This window comes from Dromaius novaehollandiae, chromosome 15 (assembly GCF_036370855.1).
Source record: "Dromaius novaehollandiae isolate bDroNov1 chromosome 15, bDroNov1.hap1, whole genome shotgun sequence".
In the NCBI taxonomy this organism is placed as follows: domain Eukaryota; kingdom Metazoa; phylum Chordata; class Aves; order Casuariiformes; family Dromaiidae; genus Dromaius; species Dromaius novaehollandiae.
In genome coordinates this window covers 23,504,004-23,520,215 of record NC_088112.1, presented here as the reverse complement: position 1 = coordinate 23,520,215, position 16,212 = coordinate 23,504,004, and the positions used below count along the sequence as shown (strand labels likewise).

Below are 16,212 nucleotides of genomic sequence, written 5' to 3'. Positions count from 1 at the left end.
AAAAGATTACTGAAAGGAAATGCATCAGTTCATGCTGTGTCTGCCCCAAAGTAAGATTATAAACTAATGCTATAGCCCTCATCATGGATATTCAGGGAGACAATTAAAAATCACTTCTAATAAAACCTGTCTCAAATTGATCAGGTACCTGCATGCAGCAAGGAGCAATGAACACCCAATCTTTTCAGCTGTGCATGGAGGCTGCCTTTTTTATTTCACCATCGATACACGTTAAATTGACTGCTTCCTGACATGCTTTACACATACTCCACAACTTCAGTGTCTCTCCAAAGTGCCAGGCTGACTTGCCATACTTTGCATATGCAGTGCACTCATTCTGCTCACATACTTTGCCAGACATGGAAAAGGCTATGGTGAAACACCCCCTCTTCCCTCCCTCACCCCCAACAGAATACTGCTGCTGCCACAGTAATTTACATCTAACCCCACCAGACCAAGTTGTTCCTAAAAAAAAGGAGCCATTACAAGAAGGCTGCTGGTAAAACTGTCCGACTCCACAGAACCCCATAATGCACACCAAGTGACTGACTCTAACAGTGCATAGATATTCTGTGTTGTTTACTATGCCCACCAGATTTACTGACTGGAACTGAGGAAAAAAGCAAACAGCCTAAGCTAAAAATACATCAATCTTTTTAATTTAGACTGAGATTTTGTCTTCTGTGCTACTTTTGTTTCAAACCATCTGTACAGCCCATCAGACAGAAGCTCAGAGAGAAGGCTATAAAGATCACAGCATAATAGAAGCAAAAAGTAGCTTTCTGTACACAGAACACTCTCCATCCAGAAAGCTACTTTCAGTATTTTTTCCTACACAGAGCTCATTTTCAAAGGCATTCTTTAGCCTCTTTTGTTGAAGTGAGCTGCGTATCATCATTTATTATGTAAAGTCATCATAACGGCAAAGAATTTTTTTCATCAATAATGTGAATAATTACTCATCTTTTAAAGCAATGAACCAAGAACCAAAAGCTCAAGCTTTGGTGAAACTGATATTCTTCACGGGATATTGACGAGCTGTACTTTAGAAAACCAAAAGTAGTGCTGCACTTTTTTTTTACCTCAGTCACAGACACCTCCATAAGACGAGTTATTGGGTCTTGATGGCTCACGACACCACACAGCCAGCTATTTTCATCCTCTGGTTGGTAAACCTTAACCCTTTGGCCTTGGACACTGTAAGGACCTGGAAAAGAAGTGCTTTGAGTATATTTTCAGACAAGCTTTGTGTCATACAATAAAAATAGTTCTGTGCATATAATTAGGGCCTAAAGTGACAGCTTCCCAGTGGAACACAATTAAAATGTTGGGGCATCTGCTGCAAATCCTGCATAAGCCAAGTATTCTATTGTAAAAAGTTAATAAACCTTTATAGCTGTAACTCAAAGCTATTGCAAAGATTAAATTCACATTTTCTTTTATTTTGATCTTTTATTCAGTTTGCAAATAAACTCATTCCTTTTAGTTTGATTTTGTCAGCGGGGGCTCCTTGCTAACTACCCTCCTTTGCTTTCTGATCTACAGATCAATAATTACAAGACATCAATCCAGTGGACAGTCATAATTTTCTGACTCGCCACTGACTCAGTCCAGATGCATCACATCTCAGTATAAACTGCATGTAATTCAGAATGGAACCATACATTTTTATCTGGGAAGACTTTAATATAATTGGACAAGCAGTCAAGGTCTCTAAACCAACCAGTCTTAGCTCTTTAACAGGTATAACAGGTCATCTGCTGAAAGGTTCCCCCCCCTCCCCGGTCTCCACAACAGCATGCAGAGTCTTCCTCCTGCCTTAAGTCCAGATTAAAAAAAAAGGTTAATATTATATTGCTGAGATCCACATAATCCAATAACCACGTATCTGATACAATCAGTCCTAGGCGCTTCAGAAAGAGGCTTTATACTGGACAATTCTGAAGTTACTTGGTCACATAAGTAGTATTCTCCTCATATCACTTGTATCAATACATATTTTATTAAATCAAAAAGCACCAAGTCCCCAATTAAAAATTACATCCCCTTCAAATGTAATACAGTGGCCTGCCTCTAGGGAGGTCATGAGACCCCTGAATCCAAATTCTGGTTGCTAATCATTTTACCACATGAACTAGAAGACCCCTATCTGACAACCAAAAGTTATAATCAGGCTTAAAACTGTGCAATCCAGATAACAGTCTGGGTACTAATACTGTGCTCAGTAACCATGATTCCAACAAATTTACAACTTAAGTAATTATTGCATTAATTGTCAAAATACCAAAATTTAAATTTGTGGTAAGAAAAGAAATTTTTCTCTGGCTTTAAAGTTCAGTTCTAAATTTCCAGAATAATCCACCTTAGAACAGAACCAAAGCTTTAAAAAATTCAAAGCTAAGAGACTTAAAATAAAGAAAGTTACAAATACATGGGCACTGCCAATAGTATGCTGTCCTTCTTTACCTATATCATCAGTAATCATTCACAGTAGCTACTTCTGGTTGTATCTCAGCAACCTACTTTTCAGTAACTGTTATGAAATAAGTGTTTCTTGAGAAGAACTTCTGAAAGAACACAGAAAGCTGATCTTCCTAAGCAAATTGTAACACATACTATTACTGTTCTCCTTCACAAATCCCAGCATAATCCAGAGGTTTTCAAAACAGTCAAAAGTTCTGGAATGGAAAAACAGTTACTCTTACCTCTACTAAATATCTCCTGAAGCTTCTGGTCACTGATCAAGGCATTGACAGATTCTCTTAGTGGAGGCTGTTCCTGCAGAATCTGATTTTGACTCTCTGTTCCCATCTGCAAACAAAAAACACTTTTAACATAAAAGTAGAGTCTTTCAAAGTAATAGAATAATCAGTTTTTGAGATACAGCTCCTCCCGGACTGCTCTCAGAGAGGGACAAACCAAAGTAAGAAAAAACTAAGGAAACATTGCTAAACATGTCAAGAGAAAAAAGGGACTAGCTAGCTATGCAAAAGCTGTTGCGGAACTTCAACTGCAATTATTGGCTCCACAATACTCGGCAGCTAGCTCTCCAACTGACTGGCATGAAACAGGAGCTAGAACTTTTTTAATGCAGATGGAAGTTGGTTTAAGTACCTGTAAAAGCAAGAAAACAAACCCAAATACATAGGGCAGTGGAAAGAGGAAGGCAAGAATATGGAACTGGAAAAATAAAATCTGACAAGCACAGTCCGAAGTTAAATTTGTGCTATACTTGAACATATTTCAAATACCTGAAACAAACGTAATCCACTGGCATCAGACAGGAAACGTAGATGTCTGTCCAGCAGAAACTCCACCGGGACCACAGAGCCTAAACCCAGCTTATCTACTAGAGGACTGAAGGTCTGTGACGAACAACAACAAAAAGGAAAGTTATAGAAAAATGACCGAGTACATATACAGACCAACAATAGCTGTTTTCACGTGCTATTCAAATAAAGAATAAAAAGTTTTATTTCTCAGCTTGAACTCCCCAGCACCTGAGTTTTAATGCAAATTATGACTCATTATGTCTAAGTCAATACTTCTTGCAGGTGTGGCATATTATAATAGAAGGAATTACAGAATATTGACTCCATACCTTCATTAGAACTTAAAGCAGAACTGAAAAATACCTTCTATGGTATTTGATTTGTTATAGAGTAAGCATCCTCTGATGCTCAGGTAAGAATAAAAGCTTTGGTTAACAGTTCAAACTATCCTATGAATTTCAGGTATGACCTCCCGAAAGGACCACCTTTATGCCTGAATTCTATACAGGAATAAACACTACTATGGACATGTTAATAAAGGGAAGCATTTTTTGTTACTACTGTTTTGTGCAAAACTGAAGTTCATACCATGTGTACCATTGACATCCAAACTGCAGGACAAATTACTCATGGAAAAATACCTAGCAGAGTCAAATGATGATCTTACAACTTGCTGACGGAAAAGAAAGTTACCAGCCACTGGAGTCTTTGAAATTTACTATCTGTATCTCATACTCGCACGAACATTTTAACACACAAGTATTTATGACATTTTTGCCTTAACAGCTCTCATGAAGCTTGCTCACACCCTATTCTCCTGTACCTGACTATGTGAATATAAAAGGCAGTGCACATTTATGTTCTCAGTTCATCTAAAACTGTATCTCCTAGAATTGATCAGGACTACAAGAAAGAGGCAATGGAGGATGAACACATACAGAAGTAATATCTCAAAAAAAGACGCCTTCCCTTCATAACTGTAAGCAGCCGTTTTCTCAGAATTGTCCACATTGTATATATGCACTCTGCTTCGGTGGTTAAGCCCAGTCGGTATTCCCATGCAGTTACCCGAGCAGGGCTGCAGTACCTGAGTGAAAGTTTGAGTGCTCAGATGGCTGCTCAGAGTATTGGGGATGGAAACACTTTTCAGCAAGGCTACAGATATAGTTTGAGCTTTAGTGGAAATACTCTGGTCAGAACGGGCCCATTTTCGGATGCCAAAGCCTTATGTTTCTCAGTAGAGCTGATGATGCGAATCTCGGAGCACATGAGGACTTTTGGCCAAATACTCACCAGTGCAGGCCATTGTGTCAGCGAGACTCGAGTTCCCTGAAGCATAACTGGTTCACTTCGAGGAGCCCAAACCAATGATCCTTCCAGCAACAACACTATAACTTCTTCAGCATGGACTTTCACCCAGGCATGCTGCTTCCAGTTACAGCCATCAAATTCCACAAAAATCTGATGATTAAAAAAAAGAAAAAAAAAGAAAAAAGAAAAAGAAGGAAAAAAGCATTTAAGTTCTTGTTTCAGACACTGAGTAGAAAAAAAATACCAATAACCCCTATGGATAAAGAGTCAGCAGCTCTGCTCAGAAAATAAGGATTAGTATTTTAACAACAACATGAAGACTATCATATCTACATAGCTATCAGATACTACAAGAGAAACAGGAATAAAATTAATAGCAATCACTAAACTATGAAAAAATATTTATTTCCCAAATAAATACCACCAGCTCCCAATCCTGCATTTCCCATACAAGATTGGGATAAATGGGTTTCATGTTCCTAAAGTACAATTGATGACCCAAAGCAAACCTCTCACAGGGAATTTTAGAGATTTTAAACACTTCTACCCGGCATTTCAGCAGAAGGTTTGTCTCAATATGGACAACGTTATAACTGACATTCACAGAATTGAAACCTTCGAGAAAGTTCTGTGTTTGTAAAATCTTCCCTAAATAGGAAGTTCTCTGTTGTCTTGTACATTATTAAATTGCCTGCACCAAATGCAAATATTTCTGATGATATGTGACATTATCCAGAAATATCTACTCGCTAGATATTTCATGACCTAATTTCACAGTGTGACAATACAAACCACATTACAACTCTAAATCGCAACTCTCAGCATCCTCTTTTCCTCCTACCGCAGAAGGACAGATGTTAAAGCCACTCAAAATTACACTACAAGAATACTAAGGACAGGAACACAGGTTACAAAGTCTCATTCCACACTCTAACAATTAGGGGCTATTAAGTGTTAAAACACAGCAACATTCCAAACTTTTACTTATACAACTTGCATATTACACAAACATAATTAAAGATAAGTCTGATGAACAGCAAGAAATCCCTAATCAATTAAGAAACGCTGTAAGCTGGATAGTTGAAATGTAGACTTCTACAATAATTACAAGATCACTGAGAGTAGCAGCCGGACAGCTCTCTGCTTTATCAATAATCCTCATTAAAAGAGGTATTAGAGACCATTTGTACACCTCTTCATCATCCCTCCCCCCAGACTCAAAAGCTCAAACTCTGGGAGAGGGAGAGACTGCGAAGCTGCTCTTCTGCTGAATTCATGAACTCCATTACTGTCTAAGCTGTCCTGCAGAGAAAGATGACAGGGCTTTTCAAGATACCCTTCCTCAAATTCAACCCCAGCACCACAGTGGAAATTGGACTGAATGCCTTCTCTTACTGGGCCTTGTAGCTTTCTTGATATTGTACTTATGCTACTTCAACATGACAGAGGACTATCGTGTACAAGTAGTGAAATGGAAATATGTGTTTTTATATATGGCATTAGTGATACAACCATATTGCTACAACACTCATATTGTGAAATTCATATGGAAAATTGTCAAAAAGGACTATTAGGGTGATGCCAGCTTTGGAATATATGCCTTTTTGTACGATAGTTAAGAATTGGATAAAAAGGAGAGGAGATCTGATCAAATCAGAAAAGACTTCTCACTAGCATGTCCCTTGAACTAGTTGGCGAAGATCTCTAAAGGCACACAAATTCAAATAAGCAATAAAGTGCAGCTCTTCCACCTCTCCCAAAGAAATAAGGGTTCCTATTAGGTCTATTTTCAGTGTATCATTTCATACAAGAATTAAACAAGTAAGTTTACCTTGTGACACACATGAAACGAGACCTACTGGAAATTTCTTCCAGTCTTAACCTATTAACGGACACCTCACATTTCTATGAATCGCTGCAGTGGAACAGCCATAGTTTTAGTTGCAAATTTAATGAGTTCACTCCTTGTTTAAAAAAAAAATTACAAGTCTGTGATGGACCTCAAGACGGACCTTCCATGTTTCCGTAAGGTGCTCACTAGACATTGTGACAAATACTGTGATACCTGTTACATGCAAAGCAGTAGCAATACTTTCTGTTACTTAATTCAGAAAACAGACCTTGAAGTTTTCCTTGCTGAAACCACAGACCCATGACTGTGTCAAAAAGGAGAAACAAAAACTCTTTCAACATAATCATACGAAGCTCGTCTCTCCCCGCTACAGAACAGCGGAGAAGACACGGCAAGTTTATTTTACACACAGACATTGGACACATTATGTCCAATACTCAAGTTTTCTTTCATTTTTGCATATTCAAGGTAAGCAACTGACTCTTGCCAAACTTTCACTTACAATTATTAAAAAGTGTTACTAATTCTAAACCAATATCAAGCAGAGTATTCTTCCACATACAGAGATGCAGGGCAGCTGTTCCAGAGCCATGCAACATTATGTATTACACAGAGAGAAATTACCGCAGTAGTATCAAACAGACCACAAAGCAACAAAAAGGCAGAAAACCTCAAGACAAACAGTACGTTCCCAGTTCCTGTTTCCAGGATCTGCAACAGACAGCAATCTTTCTGTGTACGGGGTGTACAAGATAGAAGCAGAAGCCAGCTTGCACGGAGCACTAGGAGTGTTTGTGCACATACTGCTTTGTATGATTACAGAAAATAACTATAGCTATATTCATGAACTGATGCCCGATATGCCTAGATTCTGCATGTGTGTGTGTGTATGTGTGTGTGTGGGGGGGGACACTAAGGGAATTCTGACAGGAAAACAGAAAGTCAAAGAAAGTAAGGACAGACAAGACAGATGTGAGAATGAATAAAACATTTGCTTTTGATATGTGAAGTGGTAAGCAGCAATATCATACCTTTGCTGAAAAGCCCAGAATCTTTGAGCAAAACTGCTGCATTATAACCAAGAAGTTTCTGCTCTTTCTCATCTTAATTTGAAAACCATAATTCTGGGTCAAAAAGGAAAGGTCTGTACACTAAAGCTCTGGCTACATTAGAATAAGTTACCTCTCAAATGTATCAGTGGTCTTATAATTCACAGGGTCACCTCTACAGATGTCTTCTGTTGACCCTCCTAACTCTGTTCACAACCAATTTAGACAATCCGTTGATAAGAATGGCAATGGTGCTTTGTTAAGAGTAATGTTTCTAAACAGTAATATTGATGATGGCAACTAGATAAGCAATTTGCGCAGACATGTCCTTATCAAGAGAAATAACTGATGCTGCTTAGACAAAATGCACCTGCAAGACTTCCCAAGTACTCCCATATGGAAAAAGAAAGCATTCCTTCAGCAATATCCAACTACAAAGAATAATGATTTTTAGTATTTTTTTAATCTACAACTTTCTTGCAACATAAAAAGCAGAGAGTACATATGCACCTCCCACAGCTTTGTTTTTTGGCGTCTTTCCCTCCCTCCCAGAAAAGATGACACTAGAAAGCAGAGCTACTGCTCTGCTTTATATCTGATATACAAAGACAGCCTGAAGCATCTGTCTAGAAAATGCTTTCTTGTCTATCCAGTCACACTAACATTCAGACTGTAATGCATGCTAGAAAACTATACAGCCTTCTTCAAATGGGAATTTCCCCCAAAGTTTTCCAAAATCAGTTCCACTACAAAAGTGGAAGCAATAGGAAGAACAGTGTACATAAGACAGATACAACTGTCTTTTTCATCACATGACACACAGGCTCCAAACATGATTCATAACAGAAAAACTGCTGGAGCTTATTTCATTAGAATTTGCACAAAGATCTAATGTAGATGCCATCTAAGGAAAAACATAAGAAAATCTTTACATTTTAGGATTTTATATATTAAAAAAGCAGAAGATGGCAAAAAATCCAAGTTTAAAAATAATCCCTTAAAATGGTCTTAAATTTTACCTAGTTTTGAAAGGAAGGATGGTCCATCAGTTGCTAGAGAGTAGCCAGAGACCCAGGTTCAATTCCCTGCTCCATCAGAGGCTTCCTGCATGACCTTGGTCAAGCCATTTAGTCTCACTGGCTGAGTTTCCCCATCTGTAAATTGGAATAATAGTACTTATGCCCAGAAAGGAGGCATTGGTAGGAATCTGTTGCAGACTACCAAATAAAACTAGGTAACAAGTTGGTCCATGACCACTTACTCATTAACAAGCAGAAAGAACTATGTTGTCAACGTGTGAGAGGGGAAAAAGGGGAAGGCAGATGCTGAGATTTCAAGTTGGGAGACGCGTCCGAGGTCTCATGCAGCTAGTAGTATCATTATATTAAAAAATTTAAACCACGGTAGTTTTCTAATATGTAATGCAACCACAGTATTATTTTGAAGTCTATTATGGTAGACAAAGATGGATATCACACCTATGCCTAGAAAACCATTAACTCCCAAACCAATAATCATGCCTCAACTCTTTCTTAGAGGCAAATAAGAAAAATTCCTATCCGAAATACAAATATTACAGGTGCTTTAGAATGGTCGATTCCCAAAGCCAGGTAAATTATAAACAAAACTAAGGAGAAAAATCTTCATCTGAAATAATTTACATCTAGCAACCCTCCTCCTCCTGCCTCCCAGAACCCCATGTATAGCCCAGAAAACACAATTATTAGAGGGAACAACTATACTATACTTGAAGGCTGATACTGATTAAGAGGTAAAGTGAAGATGGTAAATATTAATAAAATTAGAAAAATATACATAGCTTCCCCTCCCACCCCATCCTTGGCACTTTCTTATGCTTATAATGCATACTGCTAACAAAGGAAAAAAGCTTTTGGCAGGATCAACATCAGCATAAGTATTTAAACATACCAGAAACAAGAGAAATCTTAACACTACTAGGGCCGTTAGCTAATGGGGGCAGTGAGCTGTTAATAAATTATCACAAATAGTTTCCATAAACATTTCTGCTTTGCAATTGAAGATTGGCATCAGTGTCATGTGAGTCAACACTTCAACGCATGCACAGTAATCTACGATGATACTAAACAACTTCTGATAGGGAGGAACACCTGCATGAATCAAGAGGTTCCAGGTAACAAATTACTCTTTTTGAAAGAGCATGACAAGATATCTGGCCTTCAAGTATTTCAACATTTTTAAAAAACCCTTTCAAAAGCTTGAAAGAAAGCTAAGAAGCCAACTGCAAAAAAAAAACCAACCAAACAAAAAAAAAAGAGCAAGAAATTAAGCATGGCATGAGAATGAAAATAAAACTATAAAAGTGATAGATCCATCTCAAATCCGATTTGATAAAGTTATGTTGATTGATAAAACTTTGTATGTATTTTCACTTCTGTGAAATATTAGTGTTACACAGTACTATACACATAAAATACAGAATATAGGTTAAACGCATTAAAAGCTGCTAACCTAACACACCTCAAACATTGAGGGGAAACATTGTGTGAGTTTCAACAGGAATTGGAATTTAGTCCAATATCAATTAGTTTTGATGCATCATTGACCTGAAAACACATCACCAGTGATGAAGCTGGCAGCCTATTTAAAAATCTCCAAAGCAAACAATGGGAACGACAACGCAGTCCTACCTGACCTTTTTTCAGTAAGCTGGCAGCTTCAAAAGATGCAGTTTAGCACTGTCAGTCAGAAATGAGTAGCCTATTTCTTCAGTATAAGATGTTGGACATATATCCAGAACAAAGCATTGCATCCCAAAAAGCAGTGCATCTGAAGTGTTCAAAGTGCATGAGCAATTCACTTTTTTTTTTTTTTTTTTTTTTTTTTTTTTTTTTTTCAAAATACAGTTTGTACAATCTTCGGTTGCATTCAACACAAATAGTAATTTTCTCTCACTAATATTCTTTCAGTGAACTCCATACTAAATCCCTGATTAAAGCTTTGATAACTTATAGCGACAAAGAGCAATATTTTTTCCATATACACACACAGGCAAATCAATCACTATACTTAAGCACATTCATGGGTAGAACAGATTAGATACTTAGAGGCTCCATCAGTCTCTGTTTGAAGAATCACTACCAGGTCTTCCAAGTAGACAAAAAAAGATGTCACACCTTGATTTTAGATTTTGAGACACTTCCATATAAATTCTCAAACTAGGAAAAGATAGCCTACATGCTGGGCACAAAATCATCTGTTCTGATAAAATGGAAGCCTTTATCTGAGGGGTTTCCATAGGAATCTGTTCTAGCTCCAAAAATGAAGCGCTGGATAACAATCATACGAATGTTGTGACAGACCCTGGGATCGCAAAGTTTGCCGGAAAGATCATAGCCTGGCTAGGTCTGCAAGCACATCTGCAGACGGAATTCAAAATGATCTCTTCCTGCCTGAAAGAGCACAACACAGTTTTGAAAACACGCACAAGGTGCTAAACAGAGGCAGAAATCACCAGGTATGGGACAGGTATCAGTTTCACAGAGAAAGTCAGGTGATTACAGAGGGTCATGAGGTGATGTATGTTCAGCTATATCATGCTGTTTCAAAAAAGGATAGCCACATGCATAAAGAAGAGTATGGCGTGCAAGACACCTGAAGTGATCGCTATCTCTATTCAGCCTCAATAGATCCTCTGCTAAAATATTTAAGACCTGTTTGGTACAGAACAACTGGCAGGAGCTGTAGAGAGCAAACAGGAATGATCGAGGTCTATAAAACGCGAGCTTTGAAGAGACTGGTCAAATTAGGTTGCTTCATCAAGAAAAGAGAAAACCAGAAGGGGAAATACTAACACACTCTTCACGAAAGGGTTGCCAAAAAGAGAATGAACACTCCACTTGATCTGCCTGCTGTAGATGTAAGACAATATTGGGATTAAGATGCAACTAGAAATACTTGAGTAAGAAAGCTTTCTCCAGTGTCAGATGGTAAGAACAGAAGCAATTGAGAGACTGTGGAGGGTCACTGCGAAGACCTCTAACAACGGAGATTAGAGAAAAGAGGCTACAGAAGCATAACGTGAATGACACTAGTAGAATTAATAGTGCTTTGATGCAACGGCATGGACTAAATGACGACGACGTCCCTCCCAGAACTATTTCCTATCATATTAAAAAGGGGGGGGGGGGGGAGGCGGGGAAGAGAACGTATCATTACTATTCAAAGATGACCACTTACAGAACAAGATCAAAAAGAGAGAGAAGACAGTACGAGATCGGAAATCAAATCAATACTGAATGCCTTTCTGGAACATTCTTTATGCAAAGAAGTTGTTGGGCTCAGTATAGAAACAACCAGTTGTAAAATTCTGTAGCCCATTTCATACAACGATTGAATCAAAACAGCTTGTTAGAATTTAAATCTCCCTACACTGACATTACGATCACACATTGACCACACAGTGCTCCGACACCACAGTAACATATGGCATACTCTGCAGTACAATTTAGACCTTAGAGTATCCCACATATCACATCTGAAGAAAATGAGTTTGTTTATTCTGTTCATTTGACACTATTAGGACAATACAGTTTTCTTTTCTGGTTTTTTGGCTTTAATATAAAAGAGAAGAAAGGAAACATTTCAAGATTTAAGAACTGACAGAAATTTCAAGTGGAATCAGGAACAGATGAAAAAAGCTGCAGTTAAAGTTTGAAAAAATCTAGTAGACAATCCCAGGCAGCACCTGGTTTAGTAAGTTTTTAAATAAAATACCACATTTTGGCAAAAGTATTACAGAAAACCATTCCTGAAAATACTGTCTTTTCAGTATCTCTTTAACAAGGCTTAAAAAGGTATGTATTTACATGAGTTGGGATAAGTGCATAGGAAGAAAGAATTACAAAGTAACGAAATAAAGGGAACCCACCACAGTGCTGTCAGGATCCTATTTCATTCACTATTGAGGCATTTCCAGCTTGAGCATCACTACTCACCCTAACAGTGGCCACTCGTACTGGGGGGGGGAAAAGTAACACGAATCATTTACAGCTCAAAAATCAGTGCTGGAAACTACACAAACCCCACAGCATACAAGGGAAGATAGCTAGTCTTAAGAAAGGCCCTACTCTATTCTGAACCGACCTCGGCTCAGGCATTTTAGAGCACACTGCAACTGCCACATTTCTGCTGTATCAGGAAGGAGTAACATTCAGAGCCCTGCACCCTAATTCCTAGTGTTCCAAAAGAACTCGAATAGTTTTGATACAGCATCAGACCCCAGGAGGCTCTACACCTTAATGCTGCCCCGAGTGAAAACTGAAACCTTCCTAGAGTACTCAGCAAAATATTACAGAGAAAACTACCACTGGTTCCTTCTCCCTGGTCCACAGACCCATCACTTCTGTTTGCAGACACTGGACTGAGCATAAGTTAATATACAGCTACCTAGAGCTGTTCCATCTCTACAAGGAACCATGGTGGTTTATTAGCTTGTACCTTAACCGAGCTGTATTTGGAAGCAAAGTAGTCACAGTTATGCAGCACTGTGCCTAAGGCAATATCTGTGATGCAGGCAGTCCACAACACTGATTGCCCGACAGGTACGAGTTTAAGACGATCTAGTTTAGCCTCAATCCACGCTACCTCACTCTTATCACGAGACACTACTCCACAAGACGTGCAGCTTTGTTTATATCACAAGGCAAAGCACAAGCAGGAAATCTATACTGGGACCAGACTCCAAGGATTCCACCTAACACAATCTAAGTTGAGAGGGTGGCCAATGCCTGTGCCACCTCCCCATGCGAGACTTAGCTACCATGCAAATTGGATCATTAGTCAATGCAAAGAAGTTGTCCAAAATGCAAAGTTTTAAGTCTTCTAGTAGCTTAATGCATTATTCTTCTTACGCACAGTTAAGCTATAAACACATGCATTTATGATTCTGTACGCAAAATACCTTAAAGATGCTGCTTTCCAAAACAGCATTTTGAGAAAATGCTGCAGGTTCTTGGCAGTTAACTTCTGTAGCTAGTTATTTTAGAAAATTAGATGATTAAAAAAAACACGCCTTAGATCAGCTTAGATGAAGCAGCCTCTCTCCCTCTAGCTGCCTGCTGTTACTAAGAGCCAGGACGTTCCCTCAACACTATCACTACACATTCCCATTGCTTCTCCTTGAACAAGCAACTCAGCTGACCCCACAGTGTGCAAGTTTAAGGAACTAAAGTGGCAAGAAACTAAGCATATACAAAGAACTGTTAGCTTTCTGCCAATTTTGTTATGTAAGCAAGTTCACTAGAGTCCAATGAAGCATCATTGCTTCACTGGGTGGTGGAAGGGTGATTACCTCTCTTGATAAGGGTGGCTTACCTCTTTTGACAGCAGCTGGCTACTATAGTGACTTAACATCAAACTGAACTCTTGCACTGAAGTCCTCACTGATAAGTTATTTTCTTACACATTATGAGTAGGAACATAAACACTGGACAATTCTCTCTGCCATATGCTGTAGCACACACTTTATCCAGTAAGATTCATAACAGCTGTCAAGCAACTGAAGACTGTTCCACATATGAACCAATTTGGACGGTTTTGGTTCACGCCAAACCAGAAAAGACTGTGTCAGGTTCTTGGTAGCAAATGTCAACCCAGCCAAATTCAGGATCTTGAACAGTAACCCTACAGCTCTGCAGCTGCATGGTTAACACAAGCTTACAAAACCAATTGCTTCAAAAACTGTAATGCCCTACCTGCTAGGCACAGAACCACTTCAGAATATGTTTGCATTCCTATAGGAACTTCCTACACTAAGAGATCTCCTTGCAGCACAGGCAGAAACAGACTGCCTTTCAAAGCAGCACTCGTCTATTTTGAATGCTAGGAGCTCATTTACCATTCCCCAGGCCTATCCTTAAAAAGTCACACCTCTTTTCTTTAATAATTTATGCTACAATTAACAGCTCTGAATTTTCTCTGCTATTAGTAACTTGAAATACTTGAGCTGTTGGAAGATGTGCGGTCCATAGAATAAATCTGTTTTGGAACCAGACATGTATTTTTGTCAGATACTTTACTTTTGGTTGCTACTTCTTCTAAAATGCATCTTTAGCTGATGTCTACTTGCGTCCTAATCAAAGCATCATAAAACTGACTTCAGCCAAACTACAGCAAGACACAATCTTTTCTGATTGCTGTCCTTTCCACAGCTATCTGGACTATCGAGGTGGATGGTATTTCCTGTTTTACAAAACTAATCACCTAGAACTCCAAATAGGCTACTCCTAATCCCAAATATGCTATAACCAATTATCAGCTAGAAGAGGATGACAATCTCCAGGTCAGAACTCTGAAGGAAAAACACCACCTTAAATTGCGGGTTTGATAAGAAGGCTTTTTAAAAACAAACTAACATTGATAGCTGTAAAATTAGCAAATGGTAAATATAGTTTGGATGTTCAAAAAAGGAAGAGATAGCCAGATAACTACAGCTCTACTAAAATCGTATCAGTGGTTTGCCAAACATAAGAACTAGTTTGTGGTGAGGGCAAGGGGAAAAGGACGAAAGAAGAATGGCAATAAATGGAAAGAGATAAAAGGGAAAGAATGGTTTTAATAAAAATAGCTGGCATATGATATGGTGGACTTTGTTCTGCTGCATCTAGTCTGAAATTGAGCATCCAAAACATTAAATGACTGCTTACATGGCACTGCACTGAAACTGAGGAAGGCTGACTGGGATTTACAGAAGCGATCTAAGGGAAGTGATTAAAAGGAAGATGAAAACAATTGGTTTTAAAATGGCAAATATCACAACTTATTTAATAATGGCGTTGATAAAAGTTGGCACAAAAGGTAGCAAACTTATTTAGACACTTCTCTGGCCTCAAGTCTAACAGTATCTTATGCAGACCAGAGAAGAACCTGAGGAGTTGTTAAAAGTTCTTAAAAATCACAACCTCTGCAAAATCTATTTCAATTGCTATTTCTGGATTGTCTCACTCTTTTCCTCTGCTTTCCAAGTTGGCCTCATCCTTGAAAAAACATTAGGGATATAGTAGTAGTAAACTCATTTCCACTGAATTTGAGGGTTTAAATTGGAGAATGTTTAATAAAAAACTTCCAAATATTTGTTTTAGGTTATTGTATGATAGTCCACATGATTTTAATGAAAAGAATCCCAACCTCAAAGAAAAGTCTTGGTCTTGCCATGGTCTCAGCAATCAAAAAAGAAAGAGAGAGGGAGCAAGGGAAAAAGCACACGCAAGTGAAAAACTATTCTTCTGAAGCAGAAATTGATTGTGTTCTTTAGGAAAATTTCTAAGAAACTGTCAGTCTCTCTCCAGAATCATGCACCTCAATCTCACTTAGCATACTAAGTAACTGTAACAAATGAAACATCTCTGAATACCGTGATGAAAGTCAAAATGAACAAGACAGACATCAACAGATACATGGTTTTTCAGAGAGAATTCACAAAGATGGCCAAAGGTTTGTCAAACATCTAGAAATGGCAAAGAAAAAAAAAAACTATATGAGGAACCCGCCCCAACACAACTTTCCTTGTGTTTTGCAAAGTATTGTAATCTAGTGTAGGCGAGATGCTAGAAAAGAACGCTTAACAGTGAATACAGACAATGAGGCAGTCACCACCAAGCAGCGCTACCTCAGAAAAGCATGACCAGTTAATTAATGACAAGAGGGAAATAGTAGGAATTCTTCCAACTACACATAAATTTGCAATACG

The 16,212-nt window shown here is 38.4% G+C and overlaps 1 protein-coding gene across 2 annotated transcripts in view; it reads right to left on the bottom strand.

Moving 5' to 3' along the window:
* The window catches only part of KDM3B (lysine demethylase 3B), a 56,287-nt gene that overhangs the window by 32,156 nt on the left and 7,919 nt on the right, over nt 1–16,212 (bottom strand). The window contains exons 2-6 of one of the 2 annotated variants that reach the window (XM_064521212.1): nt 8,504–8,638; nt 4,566–4,733; nt 3,252–3,365; nt 2,706–2,811; nt 1,083–1,207 (exon numbers count right to left, since the gene is read on the bottom strand). In XM_064521212.1, the coding sequence (XP_064377282.1) occupies nt 1,083–1,207; nt 2,706–2,811; nt 3,252–3,365; nt 4,566–4,610 (390 nt within the window). In that variant the 5' untranslated portion in view covers nt 4,611–4,733; nt 8,504–8,638. The remainder of the gene's footprint in view (nt 1–1,082; nt 1,208–2,705; nt 2,812–3,251; nt 3,366–4,565; nt 4,734–8,503; nt 8,639–16,212) is intronic. The other variant, XM_064521211.1, reaches the window with a different exon arrangement.